Source organism: Lithobates pipiens, unplaced genomic scaffold, assembly GCF_037356315.1.
Source record: "Lithobates pipiens isolate NorthernLeopardFrog02 unplaced genomic scaffold, aLitPip1_a1.2 Scaffold_13, whole genome shotgun sequence".
In the NCBI taxonomy this organism is placed as follows: Eukaryota; Metazoa; Chordata; class Amphibia; order Anura; family Ranidae; genus Lithobates; species Lithobates pipiens.
Genome location: NW_027507718.1, coordinates 188672128 through 188697137, shown reverse-complemented (window position 1 = coordinate 188697137; position 25010 = coordinate 188672128). Strand labels below are relative to the sequence as shown.

Here is a 25010-nt window from a genome sequence, read left to right as displayed (position 1 = left end):
ATGACCAGAGGTCTTTTTACAATTTGGCACTGCGCTGCTTTAACTGGTAATTGCGCGGTCATGCAATGTTGTACCCAAACAAAATTTGCGTCCTTTTCTTCCCACAAATAGAGCTTTCTTTTGATGGTATTTGATTGCCTCTGCAATTTTTATTTTTTGCGATATAAACGTAAAAAGACCGCAAATTTTGAAAAAAAATGATATTTTCTACTTTTTGTTATTAGAAAAATCCAATAAACTCAATTTTAGTCATACATTTAGGCCAAAATGTATTCAGCCACATGTCTTTGGTAAAAAAAAAAGTCAATAACTGTATATTTATTGGTTTGCGCAAAAGTTGTCACATCTACAAACTAAGGTACGTTTTCTGGAATTTACGCAGCTTTTAGTTTACAACTGCCTATCTCATTTCTTGAGGTGCTAAAATGGCAGGGCAGCACAAAACCCCCCCATATGACCCCATTTTGGAAAGTAGACCCCCTAAGGAAATTGATAAGTGGCATGTTGAGCCCATTGAATATTTTATTTTTTTGCTTTAAGCGATTGAATAATGACAAAAAAAAAATTTTTTATTTTTTTTTACACAAAGTTGTCACTAAATGATATATTGCTCACACATGCTATGGGCATATGTGAAATGACACCCCAAAATAAATTCTGCTGCTTCTCCTGAGTACGGGGATACCACATATGTGGAACTTTTTGGGAGCCTAGCCGCGTACGGGGCCCCGAAAACCAAGCACCGCCTTCAGGCTTTCTAAGGGCGTACATTTTTGATTTCACTTCTCACTACCTATTACAGTTTTGAAGGCCATAAAATGCCAAGATGGCACAAAACCCCCACAAATGACCCCATTTTAGAAAGCAGACACCCCAAGCTATTTGCTGAGAGGCATGTTGAGTCCATGGAATATTTTATATTTTGCCACAAGTTGCGGGAAAATTACAAACTTTAATTTTTTTTTTTCACAAAGTTGTCACTAAATGATATATTGCTCACGCATGCCATGGGCATATGTGAAATGACACCCCAAAATAAATTCTGCTGCTTCTCCTGAGTACGGGGATACCACATATGTGGGACTTTTTGGGAGCCTAGCCACGTACGGGGCCCCGAAAACCAAGCACCGCCTTCAGGCTTTCTAAGGGCGTTACAGTTTTGAAGGCCATAAAATGCCAAGATGGCACAAACCCCCCCCCCAAATGACCCCATTTTGGAAAGTAGACACCCCTAAATTTAGGGGTACACTAGTGAGACTAGGTAATAAATGGCGGGTGCCCTGAAACTATAAAAAACTAACCAACCAGCGTCACCTGTAACAGTTATATGGTGATCACTGGTGAAAGGGTTAACTAGGGGGCAATCAGGGGGCTTTATGCGGTAGTATATGGGGGTCCCTGGCGCTATAAAAAGCTGCGGCGAACCTAAATACCTACCTGCCTAACTAGCGTCACCTGTGACACTAATACAGCGATCAGAAAAACGATCACTTATTAGGCTGGGTTCACACTGGAGCGATGCGGGAACGCCACGAATCCGCGGCGGGTTCCCGCATCGCATGCCTCCCGGCGTCAGTGAAATGTTAATGACACCCCCAGATCAGTTCGCATATCGCAGTGCGATCTGCAAACTCGGATCGCATGGTGTGAACACCCATGCGATCCGATTCTGCTGCGGACCAAAAAAAGGGTCCCGTGCGAATTTGCGGCGGGTGCGGTCGAATTCAGCCATACTATCTGTATGGCTGAACTCGAATCGCACAGAGATCGGATGTGATTTGCACTGCAGTGCGGTGCGAATCCCATCCGTTCTCATAAACCGCTGCAATGTGAACCCAGCCTTAGTGACACTGGCGACGGGGGGTGATCACGGGGTTAAACCTTTATTGGGGGGGTTAGGGGGGTACCTTAGAACTAAAGGGGGCTAACCCTAACTGCCCTAACAGTTATTACAGTCGCAAATGACACCCGCCGGGTGATCAGGGGGTTAAACCTTTATTAGGTAATAAATGGCGGGTGCCCTGAAACTATAAAAAAATAACTAACCAACCAGCGTCACCTGTAACAGTTATATGGTGATCACTGGTGAAAGGGTTAACTAGGGGGCAATCAGGGGGCTTTATGCAGTAGTATATGGGGGTCCCTGGCGCTATAAAAAGCTGCGGCGAACCTAAATACCTACCTGCCCGCAGTGCGATCTGCAAACTCGGATCGCATGGTGTGAACACCCATGCGATCCGAATGACACCAATGCAAAAAAAAAAATAACAAAAATAAAAAAAAAATGACATTGGTGTCACTGTGACTGGGGGGCAGGGGTAATTGGGGGGGGGTGATCGGGGGGGTGTGAGTGTGCCTGGCATGTTCTACTGTGTAGTGTCGTGTTGGTGCAACTCACCGATCCTCTCTCCTCGGTGTCGGAACGAAAAATACCGACACGGAGGAGAGATTACATCACTTCCTCTCCTGTGTTTACATTACAGGAGAGGATGTCACGGAGCATTTTCATTCGTCGGGAGCGATCGCGAGCGGGTGGCCATGAATGAATGGCCGCCCCCTCATCCCGGATCGCTCCCGAACGAATACCGACCGCCGCAGGCACCGGGGGGGGGGGCCCGATCGGGCCCCCCACCCGCGGGAAGGCAGGGACGTACAGGTACGCCCATATGCCTGCCCGTGCCATTCTGTCGACGTACATCGTCGTGCGGCGGTCGGCAAGTGGTTAATCTGCATTATCATTCAAGGTCTGTGGTTCACAAAATACTCAAACTGTTGCATCAGAAGCACAGCCAGGCAACTACAATTTTCGAATAAGATAATTTGCAGTGTTTAAACCATGTGTTGAAAATAAAGTGTAGCATTTGTAATTGAGATTAAAATTGTTTAAAAAATGACTTGTAAAAACTTGTCACAAAAATTACTCTTTCACAGCATAGGTCAAATTGGTTGACTCCACAAACATTTATAAAAAAAAAAAAAAAAAAAAAAAAATTTTCTGAGAAACCTTGGAGACAATCATCAGCTTTTCAGCTTCTGGACAATTTATCTGTAAAACTATTATAGATGAAGCACTGCTCAGGACCTGGAGAATCTGCCATTTTATAACAAACCAAAATGGAATGCAAATCTAAAGCCTCATACACACGATCGGAGGGCGTAGTCCACAAGTTTGTATTGCATACACACGATCTGACTTTTTAGGCAACAAGCATGAACGTAGTTACGTTTCAACATACTGATGACACTTCAAAAGAGGACGTTCAATTACTCCAGGGCCACCTTTGGTCAACTTCCGTATTGTTGTCTGATCTTTGCATTGGTTCTTAGCATGCGTGTTTGTACCTTGTACAAAAGTCCGATGGTTTTGCGTACACACAAACAGACTTTGCTCCATCGGACTTGTTGTCAAAAAGTCTGTCTGTTCGCACAGCCAACAAAAGTCTGATGAAAACGGAAAAAGCTTGTCCGATGGAGCGTACACACAGTCGGATGTTGCTCCAAAACAGCCAATTTGCATGTTTATTGTCAAAAAGTCTGATCGCGTATACGGGCCTTAATATTCACTTTCTGTATTCAACCAGTTCAGGAAACACACCTCATCAGAAAAGGGGCTTGTATCTGGCTGCCATTTATTCTAATCACTACAATCAAAATGCAGTTCTGTCCATTCCCGGATTCTGAGCATAACCTTTTGTATTCCTCAGATGAAAAGGCTGCAATCTCTCAAAGTAGCAATGAGCTGCTATCAATGCGGATGTTTTAAAGTGTATGACATCAGCATGAATATAAATGTGTATATATACACAGTAAACTTTATATACATACATGATTTTCAAACCTTTCATAAAAAGGTCAGTTCCCTTTACCGGTGTATTAAATGTTTTAACCATGGTTTCATTTATGATACCACTGCCACGGAGAACATAGCAGCAAAGGGTATTATTAGAAGTTTCCTCTGGAGTATATATGCCTGATGTAACAGACCTAGCCGGGACAAAGGCTTTTGGAGGGGACTGAATGTCAGCCTCTTGCCTTGCGATTATGAGCCCTGGCATTTGGGGGAATGGTGCTCTTTGTGAGCTGTATGCCCGCGGTGGTGCTACTTGGATTCAGGTCCATATGCCATGTTAGCAATAGACTGAATCACATTGTTGAGACACAAACGTTTAGATGCTAATGTCATGAACTCCAGCCACCTGTCTGTTGTGTAAATGAGTCCAGTCTGGCTTGTAAGAGTATTCCACACGTTATTTGTGCTAATTAACACTGTGTTGATGTCTATGGTAATGTGTATTGACTAGTCAGTCAGTGAGCTAGGAGACAAAGTCTTCTCTCTCAGTCAACTAGTCTGGGTCAATGATTAGATAATTAGCTCATGCTAATTAAGTTAGGTTTTAGTCATCCTGCTGTATATATTTGTGGGAGATCTCAAATAAAAGACTATTCCTGATGTACTCCAAGACTGGTGTCGTCTAGTTCTTGGGGGTCCCTGTAGCCAGATCCATTGGACTCGTGTTCCGGGACTTAGGAAACGGTATACTGACGGAAGCATTCAAGCGGAGTGTGGGGGATAGGTTAGGTTTTGGATGTCCCAGACTGCTTCCTGCAGTCTGGGACATCCAAACCGCCACCTGGATCCAAGGTCTGGATAGCAGGAGAGGAGAGGTACAGATACCAGCCGCCATGGAAGAGGAATTCAGGAGGTTGCAAGAGTTGCAGATGCAGCACAGAGGACCAGTATCAGAGCAGGTCCTGCTGGGATGGTTTGATTCTATCCGCTGCAAACTCTGGAAGGAAGCGCTAGCCCGTGAGCAGCGTCACCAGGGAAAAGTTCTCCCCTCCAACCAGGAAAGGTATTGGTCGCAGTATGGATTGCAGGAGCTGTTTTTAGGAGAAAAACCACACAAGGAGCAGACAGCTGAATTAAGCAGGCTGGTCTGGGCAGAGATGAAGCTGGATGAGAGTTACAGAGCCCTTCGGTGGCATGTATCCCAAGTATGTCCCTGGATAGCGGATGACAGCCCAATGGAAGGCTTTGATCTACAGTGGCCTGGGACTGTTGTATGTGAAGCTGACAGGGGACTCTAACTTTGGGAGTGATTTGGAGTAGCGGTTGGACGAAATCATGGATTTCAGAGAAGGGCTACAGAACGTCTCGGAAGTGCACTGGGCACTGGAAGATATCGTTTCTGGCCATTCAGGAATGGGAGCTGGAGATCGCCTACAGACGGCTGCTAGACTCTGCTCAGTGCCAGGGCTGGGCTCCCTTTGCCTGGGACTATCAGGAAATACTAGTTGACAACGCTGAAATCCTGGCTGAAAAGTCGGCAATGTGGCAGAGTAACAGTGTGCTTTGCCAACCTGCCCCTGCAGCTAAGGACGCAGAGGTCTTATGGCGGATGCAGCAAGTGCTGACTGACCTTGATAATCCTGTTTCTGCATGGGATGATCTTGGATGGAGGAATGTGCCTATCCAGCAGCGTGCCAGAGAATTGGCTGTGGAAAATCTGGAGATTGCCATCCCCAAAGCTGAAATGCTGACAACAGGGCAAAGCTCTGCTAACCTCTGCTCATCACCGATAGCATTTTCTGGGTTCCACGGACAGGAGACGGTAAACCTCTATCCCCAGACACCAGTTGCAGAGACAGGGGATTTGATAGACTTTTCTGCTGAGGAAGAAGAGCCTGATGAGCCTCCAGCAGAAGAGCTGGTATTTGGGCCAAACTTCGCTGTGCTCTGCCCAGCACCAACAGCAGTATCTGTGGAATTACAAAGGGGCTTCCCCAGCTGAAGTGCTGTTCACCGGACAGAGGGTCCAAGACCTCTGCCACACACCCGTGTCAGTTACGGAGGTTCAGCGTGAGAAGGTGGCAATCACTTCCCAGCAGCAGATAGAGGGGGAGAAGGGAGAGGAGGTGTTTGTCGTCCCTCCCCAACAGTTGGCCAGGGTGGAGAAAGCAGTCCCCAGCACAGATCCGTGCACCTGGAAGACAGTGACAGAGATATGTCATCCCAGCAGCCAGATGAGGGAATGGAAAAGGAAGCAGCAGGCTCACCTCCCCAATGGCAGCTAGACCATTTGGGAGTGGAGGAAGACAGCCTCCTGCCACAATGGTTAACTGGAGCGGAGGATGTGGAGGCCTCAGCAGAACCACCGGGGCAGAGTGCTACCAACCTCTGCCCAGCACCGGCAACAATTGTGGAGTTCCAGGGAGCCGGGGCAGTTGGCCCCTCTCTCCAGCGACAAACTGAGGTAGTAAAGCTGCTACTCCCAGCCAAATCACTGGCAACAAGGCAGAGCGCTGCTGGCCTCTGCCTAGCACCTACCATGACTCTACAGCTTCAGGAAGCTGGGGCAATCGGTCACACTGTCCAGCAGCAGACGGCGCCCCAGAATGATGACACCAAGCCAGCTAAAGTGCTGGCAACCAGACAGAGGGTCCAAGGCCTCTACCCCACACCTGTGGCAGTTCTGGAGGCCCAGGGTGAGGAAGCAGTGGTCACTCACAAGCAGAAAATCAGGACCCAAGGAGAGAATGCAATCTGCACGTCACAACTGCAGTTTGAGCTGATATCGGTGGATGGGAATTCAGTCTCCACTTGTATACCCCAGGGATGCTGGGCGGTTGGCTCAGATCCCCAACAGCCTGATGGAGTGAGCACAGTCACCCTGTCCTTTTTTCTGTGGCTGAAAATACTCCAGGGAGAAGGGCCAGTCCAGGCCTCTCCCCAGCGGCAGATATGTTCTCCGAGCGAGGCAGAGGTTGGCTGGGTGAGGAATACTCTGTTTGGAACAATTTGTTTGGGGTACTGTGTGGATACCAGCATTAGAGGACTGGAACCACTGACTAACTTCGGAGTCAACCCGTCTGGGGTCTCCTCCTGTGTTAGTCTCCTGCCAAAAGGGGAGAAATGTGACAGACCTAGCCGGGACAAAGGCTTTTGGAGGGGAATGAATGCCAGCCTCTTGCTGGCGATTATGTGCCCTGGCATTTGGGGGAACGGTGCTCTTTGTGAGCTGTATGCCTGGGGACCCCTGAGGTGGTGTTACTTGGATTCAGGTCCATGCCCCCCCCCCCCCAAGACACAGACTCTGGATATGTATATGCCATGTTAGCAATAGACTGAATCACACTGTTGGGACACAAACTGTTAAATGCTAATGTCATGAACTTCAGCCACCTGTCTGTTGTGTAAATGAGTCTAGTCTGGCTTGTAAGAGTAATCCACACATTGTTGTTTGTGCTAATTAACCCTGTGTTGAGGTTTATGGTAATGTGTATTGAATAGTCAGTCAGTGAGCTATGAGACAAAGTCTTACCCTGAAAAGTCTTCTCTCAGTCAACTAGTCTGAGTCAATGATTAGATAATTAGCTCATGCTAATTAGGTTAGGTTTTAGTCATTCTGCTGTATATATTTGTGGGAGATCTCAAATAAAAGACTATTCCTGATGTATGCCAAGACTGGTGTTGTCTAGTTCTTGGGGATCCCTATAGCCAGATCCATTGGATTCATGTTCCAGGACTTAGGAAGCGGTATACTGATGGAAGCACTCAAGCGGAGTGTGGGGGATAGGTTCCATCACACCTGATATTTGTCTTTTAGCAAGTCCAAGTATATATTTGTTTGTGACTAACTGTAAAATAAATGGCCACACCTTTGCATGAAGACTTGCATATTATATTTGTTAAGGTCTTGGGAGTTTGCCCCTCTTATTAAACACCACCTACCTCCACATATGGTCAGTGGGAGGTACATGTAAAATTATATAAAGGCATGTCTCTAAACTCCCATATTCACTTTTTCTCCAAATCTGTGGCCTGTCTACATCATAGGTGTTCAATCTGTGGCCCTCCGGCTGTTGCGGAACTACATCCCATCATGCCTCTGCCTTTGAGGGTCATGCTTGCAACTATGAGTCTTGCATTGCCTCATGGGACTTGTAGTTCTGCAACAGCTGAAAGGCCACAGGTTGAGCACACTTGGTCTACATGTATGCATTCCAATAATGACTGCATAGCATATTTCAGGGCTGGTTTTCTGATGGTAACAAAAACAGACCATGCCTGTGTTAAGATGGCCACCTGTAGTCTTAATCGTCTAGATTTGAACTCTAGCTGAACAAAAGTATTAATTTTAGCTGCGAGTTTCTCAGGCTCTCCCACTCCTCTCAGAAGCCCAGGACCACAACTAGTGACTTTAGGATGGCGAGAGGAAGAGAACAGAGAACATTAGTGCCCGATCTCCTCTGTTGTGTGTAAAGCCAGAAACGCACAGCTGAAATCGTTCCGAAACTCAGCCCAAATGCAGAGTGCACAGCAGCAGACAGTGCTGTGCTTGATCAGCTGTAGCAGAGGGCAGGAGAGACATCAGAGGTCTAAAACCCCTGATGGCTCCATAAAGAGTACTTGTCACCTGCTCAATGCAATCACATAGGGACCACCATGTGCTAGCAATAAAGTTAAAAGTATAAATTTATAAAAAAATAAAAAATAATAAAAATATACCAGTTGCAAATTGTTACAGGGATCATGGCTGCAGCTGCATTGTACATTTGGATCTTTTTATCGGAAAGAATGAAATTGGGGGAAAGCACTGCGCGAGAGCTAAAGGCTGGGGGTCAGCAGCTAACACCCAAACAAAGTTCAGTGGAAATGGGAGAAAAGTGGTGTAGCGCTAGTGAGTGAATTGGGGAATGACTCAAAAAATTATATATTGAGAGGGGATAGTAATAAAACTAATACTATAACACATACATGTGACAGAATGTGCGAAAATGCGTAAAAACAGAATACAAATATTAATTCACTAAATATGTGAATATACAATATATATATATATATATATATATATATATATATATATATATAATGTGCACGTAAATCTTGGTGGATATCAGTGGCTGAAATATAAGTCCCAACAAAATAGTCCACATATATTGGGTAATGAAAAAGTGTCAGTGTTGGTCTTCCCAGCAAAAAGATCAGGAAACTGCACAATTCAATTGGACCGGGAACAGCGACTTGTCTAGAGTGATTTAGAGAGAAATAAATACTCTTACCAGAGAAGTTGGACACATCTATCATTTGACAGTGGGTCAACTGCGCTTATAATCCCAGGTGATGTCAATCAGATGTTGTGTGTTGTTGGTAGGTCCACGTAAATCACCGCACTGTCTCCGGATTTCACAGACTCCTGTTATCAGTGGCTGAAATGTGCATCTTCCGGGTCAGCAGGGTCCAGTTATTCACATTGGGGTGCCATCCCAAATAAGGTGGATCATAAAAGAGGGGTGCAAGAAAAGGAAAAAAGATAGAAGGCTCCAAATAGTGCAGGTCAGACGGTAACCAATGGGTTTATTAAAAAGGTCATAAAAACCATGACAAATAAAGCAATAAGTGATCACAAAATAAAATAGGACATAGAAGAGCAATGTGGGGTGCAAAATGCGAGCACGACGCATTTCGACAACAAAAGGTCTTCAACAGGGGCCTATTGTAACCCTCCACACTGCTACTGAATTTATAAACTAACCCATATCAGGTCCGCCTATTAACCACTTCAGGACCGCCGTATTGCCAATGTACGTCAGCACAATGGCACAGGCAGGCACAATCACGTAGATGTACGTGAATGCCTTCCAGCGGGTGGGGGGTCCGATCGGACCCCCTCCCGCTGGATACGACGGTCCGTTTCCCTCCGGGAGCGCTCCGTGATGAGGGGATGGCCGTTGGTTTTCGGCCACCCCCTCTGGATCGCTCCTGGCCAATGAGAAGCTTCCTCTTCCTGTGTAAACAATACACAGTGGGGAGGAAGTGATGTCATTCTCCTCGGGGCGGTCTTTTTGACCGGACTACGAGGAGAAGACTAATAGTAAGTGTGCACCAACACTACACTGACATGTAGGTACACACAGGCACACAAACCCCCCCCCCCGATCGCCCCCCGATCCCCCCCCCGATCGCCCCCCGCCCCCCCTCCCCCCCCCAGTCACAGTGTCACTGATTGCATTGATCATTTCTTTACTGATCAATGCATTCAGTGTCAGTTGTGACAGTAAAAACTGTCAGGACAGTTAGTGTTAGGTCCAGGGTAGCCCCCTATCACCCCCCAATAAAGATTTAACCCCCTGATTGCCCCTAGAGTTAACCCTTTCACCCCCTTTTGCCAGTGTCACTAAGCGATCATTTTTCTGATCGCTGCATTAGTGTCGCTACAGTCGCTAGGTAGCTAGTTATTTTTTTAGGTTCACCGCCAGGTTTTTATAGCGCTAGGTACCCCGATATACTACCCAATAATGGTTTTAACCCCCTGATTTCCGCTAGTTAACCCTTTCACCCCCTTTTGCCAGTGTCACTAAGCGATAATTTTTCTGAACGCTGCATCAGTGTCGCTAGTGTCGCTAGGTAGCTAGTTATTTTTTTAGGTTCACCGCCAGGTTTTTATAGCGCTAGGTACCCCGATATACTACCCAATAATGGTTTTAACCCCCCGATTGCTGCTAGTTAACCCTTTCACCCCCTTTCACCAGCGATCACAGTATAAGTGTCACTGGTGACGCTGGTTAGCCAGTTAAATATTTAGGTTCCCCGTCAGGTTTTTATATAGCGCCAGGGACCCCCATATACTACCTAATAAAAATTTGAACCCCCTGATTGCCCCTAGTTAACCCTTTCACCACTGATCACCGTATAAGTGTTACGGGTGACTCTGGTTAGTTTGTTTTTTATAGCATCAGGGCACCCACCATTTATTACCCAATAAAGGTTTAACCCCCTGATCACCCGGCGGGTGATATCAATTAGGTTTTAGGGTCAGGGTCTGCGTTGCCCCAGGCAGCGCTAGGTTAGTGCCAGTACCGCTAACACCCACACGCAAAGCATACACCTCCCGTAGTGCTATAGAATCTGAACAGATCAATATCTGATCTGATCAGATCTATACTAGCGTCCCCAGCAGTTTAGGGTTCCAAAAAAACGCATTGTTAGCGGGATCAGCCCAGATACCTGCTAGCACCTGCGTTTTGCCCCTCTGCCCAGCCCACCCAAGTGCAGTATCGATCGATCACTGTCACTTACAAAACACTAAACACATAACTGCAGCGATCGCAGAGTCAGGCCTGATCCCTGCCATCGCTAACAGGTTTTTTGGTAGCATTTTATATTTAAATCCGGAAGGCAGTGCTTGGTTTTCGGGGTCCCGTACGTGGCTAGGCTCCCAAAAAGTCCCCCACATGTGGTATCCCCGTACTCGGGAGAAGCAGCAGAATTTATTTTGGGGTGTAATTTGACTTCTGCCCATAGCATGTGTGAGCAATATATCATTTAGTGACAACTTTGTGCAAAAAAAAAAAAAAAGTTTGTAATATTCCCGCAACTTTTGGCAAAATATAAAATATTCCATGGACTCAACATGCCTCTCAGTAAATAGCTTGGGGTGTCTACTTTCCAAAATGGGGTCATTTGGGGGGGTTTTGTGCTATTTTGGCATTTTATGGCCTTCGAAACTGTGATAGGTAGTGAGGAGTTAAATCAAAAATTTGCACCCTTAGAAATCCTGAAGGTGGTGTTGGTTTTCGGGGTGCCGTGCGCGAGTAGACTCCCAAAAAGTCCCACACATGTGGTATCCCCATACTCGGGAGAAGCAGCAGAATGTATTTTGGGGTGTCATTTCACATATGCCCATAGCATGTGTGAGCAATATATCATTTAGTGACAACTTTGTGCAAAAAAAAAAAAGTTTGTAATATTCCCGCAACTTGTGGCAAAATATAAAATATTCCATGGACTCAACATGCCTCTCAGTAAATAGCTTGGGGTGTCTACTTTCCAAAATGGGGTCATTTTGGGGGGTTTTGTGCTATTTTGGCATTTTATGGCCTTCGAAACTGTGATAGGTAGTGAGGAGTTAAATCAAAAATTTGCACCCTTAGAAATCCTGAAGGTGGTGATTGGTTTTCGGGGTGCCGTGCGCGACTAGACTCCCAAAAAGTCCCACACATGTGGTATCCCCATACTCGGGAGAAGTAGCGGAATATATTTTGGGGTGCAATTCCACATATAACCATGGCATGTGTGAGCAATATATCATTTTTTTTTTTTTTTTGTCATTATTCAATCCCTTAGGACAAAAAAAATAAATATTCAATGGGCTCAACATACCCATCAGCAATTTCCTTGGGGTGTCTACTTTCCAAAATGGGGTCATTTGGGGGGGATTTGTACTGCCCTGCCATTTTAGCACCTCAAGAAATGAGATCGGCAGTCATAAATTAAAAGCTGTGTAAATTCCAGAAAATGTACTCTAGTTTGTAGACGCTATAACTTTTGCGCAAACCAAAAAATATACGCTTATTGACATTTCTTTTACTAAAGACATGTGGCTGAATAAATTTTGCCCTCAATGTATGACTAAAATTTAGTTTATTCGATTTTTCTTATAACAAAAAGAAGAAAATATCTTTTTTTTTCAAAATTTTCGCTCTTTTTCCATTAATATCGCAAAAAAAAAAAATCGCAGAGGCACTCAAATACCATCAAAAGAAAGCTCTATTTGTGGGAAGAAAAGGACGCAAATTTCGTTTGGGTGCAATATTGCATGACCGCGCAATTACCAGTTAAAGCAGCGCAGTGCGAAATTGCAAAAAGACCTCTGGTCCTTAAGGTGTTTATTGGTCCGGAGCTGAAGTGGTTAAGAGGCAGAGCTGAAATTAAAATCAAGGTGTGTGCCGGGTGGTCGTCCAATGGGTGCACATCAAGAAACCAATGGACGGTCCACCCTGCACATCTTAACCCATGGGTGTCAGGCCAACAATCCCACGTTCCCTCCGTTCAAACGCAGATGAGCCCCATACATTGTGGAAAATATAAACACCGCAGCCTCAAGGGATAAAGTTAGGACACAACACTCACGGCCAAACCAAAAAACCACATCTCACCCACACCCTGCATCCCGAAGGATGTGTCTGCCAGTGGAGTTATGCATCATCCATCGGAGCATGAAAGAGCATGGAGAGTTGCGGGCGTATGAGTGGTCAGTTCATCAGCTGATCCAGATCTGACAAGCCAGGCGCTGGGAATATAATACGGCCGTCCAGACCCCTCTCATACAGGGGTTGGACGCTCCCCATGTATGTCACAGCGGACAGCCTTCACTAAGTCAGCGGCAATCTTACCTCATTAGGTAGATGTTGCTGTGTAGATCCTACGGCGTCCGTGACATGTGTTTTCCCCGTTGCCATTTCCTTGTTCTGAGTCACATGACTCCCGACGTCAGCGTTCTGTGTATTGGACACAGGCGCTCTGCACACATCATCACTGATAGTGAAGTGGGCGTCTCCACAGCCTGTGTCCCCATATATAGCTTTAAACAAACTGAACTGGATCGCACAGCATATGAGGGAAAAAAACTAGTAAATTAAGATAAAAATTATACAAATTATGACCTGAAATATAATCTATCTTGCCTGTAATATACAAGGGATTAGAACAGAAAAAGAGTTTCATGGCAACTCTCAATGATAATGATCGTGGCATTATTTTAAATTTCAAAGCCAGTACCACCAGTATACATTTTCTGGACTTGGAAATCACTGTCACTCAAACGTCTTGCGCTCAAACCTTTTTTTCAAACCAACCGATAGGAATGGCTACATTCCTGTGGATAGTTGCCACCACCATCAATGGCTAAAATCGGTTCCACGTGGCCAATTCCTTCGGTTGTGTCGCAATTGTACCAATGACAGTGATTTCAAATCTCAAGCCTACATTATCAGGCAGAGATTTATAGATAAGGGATACAAACCATATGACCTGGATGCCGACATAACATCAGCCCTACAAACTGATAGAACCTCTCTTTTTGAAACAAAACAAAAACAAACCAATAAAAATGACAAATTCAAATGGTCATTCTTCACGACCTTCTCCATTCAACATAATGAAATCAAGAAAATTTTCAATAAACATTGGAAAATACTCCGTAACGATAAAATCATTGGAAGTCTGATCCCGGAGAAAGCAGGAGTCATCTACAGGGGGGCATGCTCTATTCAGGGTGATATTGCTCCCCAATGCGATTGATATTCCGAAACCTATTCAATTCTTTCCACAATGTAAGGGTTTCTTCCAATGTAGAAAATGCAATGTATGTATACACAATGCTCTAGGGAGAAGAAAGAGAGAGTGATACCTTCACATCCACGGCCACGCAGCGGGTACATTCTATGAAGCATTTTACTACTTGCACAACCAGATTCATAGTATACCTCATTACGTGCCCGTGCAAAAAACATCAGAAATTTTTCTATCAGGGTTAATGAACATCTCGCAAAAATAAAAAAGGGTTGTGACAAACACACCGTCCCCCGGCATTTTTTAGAGCACCATGGTAGAGACCCGACGGGTACCCAGTTTCAAATTATTGACAGATTTATTCCTAATTGGAGAGGTGATTCATGCCTACGGGGTGTATCATGCCTTGAAACTTTTTGGATACATGAGTTGAGGTGCTACTCACCCCACGGCATGAACACCGACTGGGACATTAATTGTTTTATTAATCAAGCATAAATCCGTATTTAAAAGGAGATACACATTTTTCATTATATGAATATGCTTTTTATATATATTTTTATTATATTCTTATATTTTTTAGTGTTTTATATTTCTTTAGGACCCGCGGGCTGTCATTGGCACTAACCCGTGGGGACACACAACGTGTGTTCTAAAATTACTATTAATATAATTTTAATATGATCCTACACAAATCTACATTGGTTGTATACAGTTATTGCTGCTATGCTCTTTTCGCTTCGCAACACAAACATAATCACGTTGATATACATTCCTTTTTTACACTATTGAATTTTTGCACATATCTATATATCCCAATGTTTTCATATTGGGTGCTATCCACTGTATTTCCATCCCTTTTTTCCTTGGTTTCATTCATTATTATGTTTCATTTTTTATGCAGAGTGATATTTCGCTATGATTATAGAGGTTTATTCAGCTTCTTTTTCTGTTCTATTCCCTTGTACATTACAGGCAAGATAGATTATATTTCAGGCCATAATTTGTATAATTTTTTATCTTAATTTACTAGTTTTTTTTTTCCCTCATATGCTGTGCGATCCAGTTCCATTTGTTTAAAGCTATATATGGGGACACAGGCTGTGGAGACGCCCACTTCACTACCAGTGATGATGTGTGCAGAGCGCCTGTGTCCAATACACAGAACGCTGACGTCGGGGGTCATGTGACTCAGAACAAGGAAATGCTTGCTCGGCGTCCTGCACATTGCCATGGCAACGGGGAAAATACATGTCACGGATGCCGTAGGATCTACACAGCGACATCTACCTAATGAGGTAAGATTGCCGCTGACTTAGTGAAGGCTGTCCGCTGTGACATACATGGGGAGCGTCCAACCCCTGTATGAGAGGGGTCTGGACGGCCGTATTATATTCCCAGCGCCTGGCTTGTCAGATCTGGATCAGCTGATGAACTGACCACTCATACGCCCGCAACTCTCCATGCTCTTTCATGCTCCGATGGATGCTGCATAACCCCACTGGCAGACACATCCTTCGGGATGCAGGGTGTGGGTGAGATGTGGTTTTTTGGTTTGGCCGTGAGTGTTGTGTCCTAACTTTATCCCTTGAGGCTGCGGTGTTTATATTTTCCACAATGTATGGGGCTCATCTGCATTTGAACGGAGGGAACGTGGGATTGTTGGCCTGACACCCATGGGTTAAGATGTGCAGGGTGGACCGTCCATTGGTTTCTTGATGTGCACCCATTGGACGACCACCTGGCACACACCTTGATTTTAATTTTGGCTCCGCCTCTTAATAGGCGGACCTGATACGGGTTAGTTTATAAATTCAGTAGCAGTGTGGAGGGTTACAATATGCCCCTGTTGAAGACCTTTTGTTGTCGAAACGCGTCGTGCTCGCATTTTGCACCCCACATTGCTCTTCTATGTCCTATTTTATTTCGTGATCACTTATTGCTTTATTTGTCATGGTTTTTATGACCTTTTTAATAAACCCATTGGTTACCGTCTGACCTGCACTATTTGGAGCCTTCTATCTTTTTTCCTTTTTTTGCACCCCTCTTTTATGATCCACCTTATTTGGGATGGCACCCCAATGTGAATAACTGGACCCTGCTGACCCGGGAGACGCACGTTTCAGCCACTGATATCGGGAGTCCGTGAAATCCGGAGACAGTGCAGTGATTTACGTGGACCTACCAACAACACACAACATCTGATTGACATCACCTGGGATTATAAGCGCAGTTGACCCACTGTCATATGACAGATGTGTCCATCTTCTCTGGTAAGAGTATTTATGTCTCTCTAAATCACTCCAGACAAGTCACTGTTCCCGGTCCAATTGAATTGTGCGGTTTCCTGATCTTTTTGCTGGGAAGACCAACACTGACACTTTTTCATTACCCAATATATGTGGACTGTTTTGTTGGGACTTGTATTTCAGCCACTGATAAACACCATGATTTACGTGCACATTATATATATATATATATATATATATATATATATATATTGTATATTCACATATTTAGTGAATTAATATTTGTATTCTGTTTTTACGCATTTTCGCACATTCTGTCACATGCATGTGTTATAGTATTCGTTTTATTACTATCCCCTTTATCGGAAAGAATAGTTGTGGTAAAAAACTGATGCATTACCGCCAAATATGCTAATGCACAACCTGTGATATTAGTTTTAAATGGCACCCCCAACACACCACACGGGACAGACAGGGAGCCAAGTGTGTGACCTTTAAAAAAAAGCAAAGCAAGCAAACTACTTTAACAATCAATCCCTTTCAAGTTATACAGCTAAAAAGCAAAGGGTTACAAAGAGATATTTAAATAAAAAACAATGCAACTCTTGCAGAAATGCCGTGGACACAAATGGTAGAGAAATAAGTCACCATTAGGCAATTTTAGACAAGGACCGTATGGTAAAATAATAATATAATCTAATTAAGTGAATATGTTTTTTTTGGTCTAAGGTAGCAAATATTTCTCAATATATTATATGTAATATATAAAAAAAACATAAAAAACAAAAAAATACTAACTGAGGGCTGTTTACAATGTTGATCTCACATCTTCTCTGAGGATGTGTCATTTCCCACTTCTGGGCAAGATCCACCAGTTTTCCAGCATCCAAAAGCCCATAACCATAATGATGACTCACTAGAGAAAAAATAAACAGAGCCCGATGCTGAATATACTCTCTCGTTAACACAATCTTCCACATGCTGTATGTTCTATTTGATTTGGTCTTACGTTATTCTCGTTCCAACACTTGAAATCTTGCTTACGTGGCATATAGAAAAGTAATCGCTTTTGAAATACACATATGCATTACACGTTAAAGGAGGAAGTAAACTCTCCCACTCTGATGCTTCTTTTCATTTAGTCCATTATAATAGGTAATTATCAAATTATAGCCATTGTAATCCAGCCCAAACCGCAAAGGACTTACTGTTTAAAGAAACTTTAAAAAAAAAACTTGTTTCCAGGGGTAAGGCAGCGCCATTTTAAGTAAGTCTAGCAGAGTGCATTTCCACCCTTACATTGAGCACTTCCTATACTGTTAACTAAGCCTTCTCAATCCAATGTTTCTATGGCAACCTTGCTTCCCTGCTCATAACTGACTTGTTTTATTTCATAGTATTTACTTGTGTGGCAATTATCTAGTGTTTGCCTAGGTCAGTCTTATTAGCTTCAGCTGATAAGACTGCATTAATGCTGTCCGATGCCTTGGACACATGGTCACATGGGGTGTAGTATGAAGCTCTGAGTGATTATGCAGTCTCGTGGGATTTCAGTGTTGTGCCTTAGGAAGTCCTGATAATAGATAGACAAGCACACACAGTGTGCCATAAATCATGGGAAATATGGGCATGCTCAGTGACGTCTTTCTAAAGAACAAAAAAGCATTATATATCCTCATATAGTGTGCACTTGTCTCAGTCCATAGCACCCCTAGTGTGGATCCTGTCTGCTCTCTTCTTCCCCTGCAACTTGCATAAGTCACTTCTAAAAGTATTTTCCAGATACCAGGCAATCCTTAAGGACAGTCCAGCACAGGCAATCCCTCTAGGACACAGTCAAATGGAATAGCGTTAAAAAAATAGGATTTTTTTTTTACTCACCGTAAAATCTTTTCTCTGAAGTTCACTGACTGACACAGCTCCATTAATCTTGACCGTAAGGTTATTACGCCACCTTCAGGAGAGGACTAGGCAGAACATGTAATACATGTGAAAAAACAGAACTTTACAGTTCCAAACAGGGAGTGGTCCCTCCGGTAATAACCCCTCAGCCTACTTCCTGCAGGTCAGTACGTCAACAAGCAGTATAAGGTAAACCAATAGGAGGGGAGGGTGCTGTGTCAGTCAGTGTACTTCAGAGAAAAGGATTTTACGGAGAGTACAAAAATCCTATTTTCTTTCGTTCACTGACTGACACAGCTCCATTAGGGACGTCCCCAAGCACGGTCATACAGAGGGGTGGGAACAGCAAAAAAACTTCACCCACAACCAAACGGTGTTCCCTAACATGGGAGTCACCATCTTAATTAACCGCATCAGAACTTGCGGTCAACGAATGCAACAGTGCATTAATACTCAAAAGTAACGGTTTCTTTAAAACAGAGGAAAGAGTTCAGAATTGCACATTACACGGCCGCCTGCAAAACTTTGCGGCCAAAGCAGGCATCCAAAGATGTGCTTACATCCACTTTGTAGAATATGGCAAAAGTGTGAACGGACGACCAAGATGCCACCTTACACACTTAAGCGACTGACGCTTGATGTCGGAAAGCCCAAGAGGCTCCAATTGCCCTGGTGGAATGGGCTGTGACAGGAAAGGGGGGCACCTGCCCCATCAAAGCGTAGGCCTGTACCACAATCTGTCTGATCCACCTGGAAATGGTGGCCGACGAGACCGCAATACCAGCTACCAAAACGAACAGTCTGACTTCCGAAAGGGAGCCATGGCAGACAAATATACCCTTAGAGCCCGGACCACGTCCAGGGAAAGAAGGGCCACCTCCTTAGGATGTGTCGGTTTAGGACGCAGAGATGGTAACACAATGTCTTCATTGATTTGAAATGCCGAAACCACCTTCGGCAGAAAAGGTTGTGGACGCAACACCACTTTATCCTTATGGATAACCAGATAGGGTGACTTGCAAGACAAGGCCGCCAGTTCCGAAACCCTCCTGGCCGATGTAATGGCCACTAGGAAGACCACTTTCTGCGAAAGAGTCAAGGGAATTTCCCTGATGTTTTCAAACGGCGGTTTCTGAAGCGTTGATAGCACCAGGTTCAGATCCCACGGGGGCAAAGGTGGACACACCGGAGGGACTAAATGCAGGACCCCTTGAATAAAAGTGCTCACTAAAGAGTGAGACGCCAGAGGTCATTGGAAAAAAACAGCCAAAGCTGATATTTGTCCCTTAATGGCGTTTAAAGCCAATTTCTGGTCTTCTCCTCACTGTAGGAACTGCAGGATCTTGGAAACTGAATAGGTGCGCGGACGCCACCCCTTCTCCTGACACAGAGAGGTGTAGGCCTTCCAGGTACGATAGTATATCTTCAGAGAAGGAGACTTTCGTGCCCTCAACATAGTTGAAATCACTGCGTCCGACAGGCCCCGGGTTCCTTAGCACCTGGCTCTCAACAGCCTTGCCGTTAAAACCAGCTATGGTAAAGCAGGATGGAGAATCGGACCTTGACATAGAAGGTCCTCTCATGACGGTAGTTGCCAGGGAGCGTCCACAACCAGGCGCACTAGGTCGGCGTACCAGGGATGCCGAGGCCAATCTGGGGCAATCAGTATCACTGGAATCCCCTCGGCTTCCACTCTGCGGAGCAGACGTGGTAGCAGTTTTAGCTGAGGAAAGGCACAGATCAGTCGGTACTGACCCGATGGAGCCACCAGCGTGTCTGACGCGTCTGCCCAAGGATCTCTTGTCCTGGAGACGAATCTCTGCACCTTCCCATTGAGACAGGGGGCCAAGAGATCCACGTCCAGTGTGCCCCACTGCAGGCACAGCAGCCTGAACACCTCCGGATGCAGTGCCTATTCTCCTGGGTCCAGCATCTGGCGACTTAGGTAGTCCGCCTGCCAGTTTTCAACTCCCGGGATGTAAATGGCAGACAAGGCCGGTACATGTCGCTCTGCCCACTGAAGGATGTGAGCGACCTTCTGTGCCACAGCCAAGCTTCTTGTTCCTCCTTGATGGTTGACATATGTCACCACCGTGGCATTGTCTGAATGGATCCTGATCAGACGCCCTCGTTGTCTCATTGACCATGTGGCGAGGCATAGCCTGATCGCTCGGAGCTCAAGCGCATTGATCAGCAACTTGGATTCCTCCCCCGACCAGAGGCCCTGGGTCGATTGTACTCCCTGTACTCCGTTGTGATCACTGTCCAATGTAGAGGTAGGAACCACTTCCCGGACTGAAGTTCCAGGGACCTCAGCCACCAGAGCAGAGTGTTCCTTACTGATTGGCTCACCTGAATCTGCCGATCCAGGGATAATGGAGATTTGTTCCATTTTGCCAAAATCTCCTTCTGCAAGACTCTGGTGTGAAACTGGGTGTATGGTACCGCCTCGAAGGAGGCCACCATGAGCCCCAGGACATGCAGAAGCGCAGCAACGACCACCTGTGGTTCATCAATAGTTTTACCGCAGCTCTGACAGTCTGCAGTTTGTCTGAAGGGAGAAAAACTCTTACTTCCATGGAGTCCAGTAGTAAGCCTAGGTTCTCCAAGTGCTGAGTCAGTATGAGCGCCGACTTTTTTAGGTTCAGCAGCCACCCAAATTTCTGCAGGGTTTGCATGGTGAACGCCACATCCTCTAATTCTGAGGTGGAAGATGCTCTCAGGAGGAGATCATCTAGGTAACCTACGATTGCGATCCCGAGTTGTCGCAACAGAAAATTTGGAGCGAATACCTTGGTAAAGACTCGAGGAGCTGATGCCAAACCAAAAGGGAGAGCCACAAACTGGTAGTGAGCTTCCCCAACTGCAAATCGCAGAAACCTCTGATGCCTGAGGCATATGGGTATGTGCAGGTATGCATCCTGGATGTCCAAAGATGCCAGGGAGTCCTCTTGATGGAGTGCAGCGACTACTGAGCAAACTGATTCCATTCTGAACCTCTGTACTTTTACAAAGCAATTGAGGGCTTTCAGGTCCAAGATTGGACGTTCCCCTTCTTTTTTGGGGACTACAGATAGGAGTAGAACCCCTGGAACCTTTCCGACTCCGGAAAAGGCACTATCACCCCGCGGCTTAGCAGGTCCCTTACCGCCCCCAATAGGGCCTCCCCGCGAGCCGGGACTAAGGGTATGCAGGAGGGGAAGAATCTGGTGGCCAAGAGAGGAACTATCTTGTAGCCAGAGGAAATCAGTTTGCAGACCCATTGGTCGGACAGCTGAGAGGCCCACCGGGCTGCAAACTCTCGAAGGCGACCCCCCCCACCCAAGAGACGGGCAAGGGCAAACCTTCATGCGGTAGCACTTTTGCTTGCAGGCTTGCGGTTCCAGGGACCCTTTTGTCCCTCAGAGGTCGTCCTGTCAGACTGGGACCGTTTAGCCGAAGTCCTGGACAGACGAAAAAGCCTTTTGACCGGAAAATGAGGGCTCTTGCCTGCAGCGTGGCTCCTTAGTCTTCCTGGCCTGTGGGAGCAAGGTACTCTTCCCACCTGTGACATTCTTAATAAAATGTCATCCAACGAGGCTTCAAAGAGCCGCTCACCAAGGAAGGGTAGATCGTCAGGGCTTTTTTTTTTTTTTTGTTTTTTTTTTTTAAGATGCCTAGTCCACAGACCAGCATTTTAGACAAATTAGGCGCCACAGCACCACTGCTGACATTGAAGCCCTGGACAGCAAAGGAAGCGTATCCAAGGCTGCGTCACAAACGTACTTAAGGCTGTGCACGAACTGGTCTACTAGTTCCACGCAGACGGGAGTTTCCTGCTGGTTCTCCAATTCGCGGTGCAAAAGTTTTGCCCATTCAGTAAGTGTCTGCGACACAAGTGCTGTGGCCAGTACTGGTTGTACGGCGGACCCCACAACCATAAACAAGGAAAGGGCCACTGCCTCGGACTTCCTGTCAGTAGGGTCTTTAAATGCAGGAGTCCCCTTCTACAGGGATCGTGGTTACTTTGTTTAACCTGGATACTGGAGAGTGCACGACCGGAGGAGCCGACCATTTTTTAAGAAGGCACTCCTCAAAGGGGTAGCACACTGCCATCCTTTTAGGGATCGAGAAGGTCCATTGCGGGCTTCCCCATTCCTTGTATATGAACTTATGGAAATAAGTCAGATACAGAAACACCTTAGGTGTACAGGCTGGCTTACGGGACTCAAAGGGGACCGCTACTTCAGCAGAGGGACCTGCTGTATCCTGAATTTTCAGGGTATCTTGCACAGCTGTGATAAGGTCTCCAACTAGCGCTTTGTCTTGCATGGATCCGGACAGGGTCTCAAGCTCACTATCCGACTGTTCCTGGTCAGCAGCATCTGAAGCAACAAAGCAGGGGCCACCAGTCTCAGCGGGGCCTGAGTCTGGGTCAGAGCTCTCCCTGGAGGACGGGGGGGGGGCAGGGGCCCCTTTTTATGACCTTTGCGCCCGCACACCGCCTTTACTCAGGCAACAAACGTTTCAAGGACTGCCAACAAAGCCTCCAAAGGCACTGCACTGTTTGCAGACGAGCCGGTTGCAGATTCAGGGAGTTCTGGGGAAGAAACACCAGTTTCTGAAGCCATGCTGACCCACCCCGTCTGCCACCCTTGGGGACTTGGGACAGGTGCACAGACTGAGGGGCCCCCACCGCAGGACTCACCACCCCGACCGAGTGCTGCGCCATTCAGTTACAGGTGTCTGCGTCCAGTATCAGCTCCCAAGTGTCCTGAGCAAAAAAACGTGCCTTTATGAGCAACAGGGACCAGCGCTGAGGATAAAAACCGCTGGGCTACAACAAAATGGGCACCCTGTATAAAGGATATAATCACAAGGAAAATGGCCGCCAAGCTACAGAAAAATTGCCCCTGACCATGCTTTCCACTGAGTCACACCAAAAATGGCCGACCAACTGTACACAGTAAAAGGACAGAGAAAATGGCGGCAGAACAGCGCAATGGCGATCAGCACATGCAGACCTCCAGACACCCAGCGGGGAGACCAGACACTCAGGGACACAGACACACAGTGCAGCCCCCAGGAGGGGGGGGATAGGGACAGAGAGAAGAGAGGGAGGAAAAGGACCCTCTAATCTACCTCCTAGGGAATGCCCAACTGCTCAATCCCACCGAGGCAGGGAGAGCTGTACTTACCATCCAGACGAGCTGGGGACACCCCATCACAGACCCACTCTCCGAGCAGTACGGGGTGGCTGCTGGCTAGGGCACACTGACAAGGACATTGGTAGTCCGGTCATATGTGTACCCCAGAGCGTTGCGCTCACCGGCCGCCCCTGGAGCCTGAGGGGCATGTTGTGGCCGACCCAGCGCGTAGCTAGGGTTTGCACGAACTCGATGGTCAGGCTGGGGAGACTACAAGGATCTAGAATATCCAGCCTGTCACCCAGCCAGCTGTTGATAGCAGATCACAGGATCTTAAAATCTTGCGCAAAAGGCAAACATTCAGCAAAAAAATCCACAGAGAGCCTAGGTCCATCTCCTTGACTAGGCAGAAAAAAAACTGAGCTGCAGGCTGAGGGGTTATTACCAGAGGGACCGCCCCCTGGGCAGAACTGTAAAGTTCTGTTTCTTCACATGTATTACATGTTCTGCCTAGTCCTCTCCTGAAGGTTTCGTAATAACCCTACGGTCAAGATTAATGGAGCTGTGTCAGTCAGTGAACAAAAGAGAAAAAATATTGCGCTCTCCCTTTAAACAATATATAGCAGCCAGCACAGCAAAAAGACAGTTGCAAATAGAAGAGACAAATATAAGTGCATCGCTAATAAACCATCTCAGAATAAGCTAAGATTGGGTAGTGGTCATGTGACAAACATAATAAACCTGTGAAGAGAGTTGATCATATAAATCAAATTATGAAACCTTTGAAGGGACATAATCAAATGAGTCCACAATACAAATAAGTTACATAGTTAGGTTGAAAAAAAAAAGACAAGTCCACCCAGTTCAACCACAAAAAAAAAAAAAAAATCATACAATCCCATATACCCAATTCTAAACCCACATTTGATCCAGAGGAAGATGAAAAACCCCAGCAGAGCATGATCCAATTTGCTAAAGCAGGGGAAAAAATTCCTTCCTGTTCGCCCGAGAGGCAATCAGATTTTCCCCGGATCAACTTTACCCATAAATATAGTAGTAGTACCCAGTTATATTATGTACATTTAGGAAATAATCTAGGCCTTTCTTAAAGCAATCTACTGAGCTGGCCAGGACCACCTCTGCAGGGAGTCTATACCACATTTTCACAGCTCTTACGGTGAAGAAACCTCCGTATTTGGAGATGAAATCTCTTTTCCTCTAGACATAAAGAGTGCCCCTTGTCCTCTTTGTTGACTGTAAAGTGAATAACAATGCCAAGTTCACTATATGGACCCCTTATATATTTGTACATGTTGCTCATACACCCCCCCCCCCCCAATCTTCTCTTATCAAGAGAGAATAAATTCAGTTCCTCTAATCTTTCCTCATAGCTGAGCTCCTCCATGCCTCTTATCAGTTTGGTTGCCCTTCTCTGCACTTTCTCCAGTTTCCCAATATCCTTTTTGAGAACTGGTGCCTAAAAGTGAACTGCATATTCCAGATGAGGTCTTACTAATGATTTGAACAGGGGCAAAATGATATCTCTCTCTCTCTGGAGTCCATACCTCTCTTATTACAAGAAAGGGCTTTGCTAGCTTTGGAAAACACAGCTTGGCATTGCATGCCATTATTAAGCTTATGATCTACCAAAATCCACAG

At 45.7% G+C, this 25010-nt stretch overlaps 1 protein-coding gene across 1 annotated transcript in view; it reads right to left on the bottom strand.

Annotated features, from left to right (window-relative positions):
- Window positions 1–25010, bottom strand: part of PCSK4 (proprotein convertase subtilisin/kexin type 4) — a 206463-nt gene that overhangs the window by 29452 nt on the left and 152001 nt on the right. The window contains exon 11 of the mRNA XM_077476003.1: window positions 17122–17239. Within this exon, the coding sequence (XP_077332129.1) occupies window positions 17122–17239 (118 nt within the window). The remainder of the gene's footprint in view (window positions 1–17121; window positions 17240–25010) is intronic.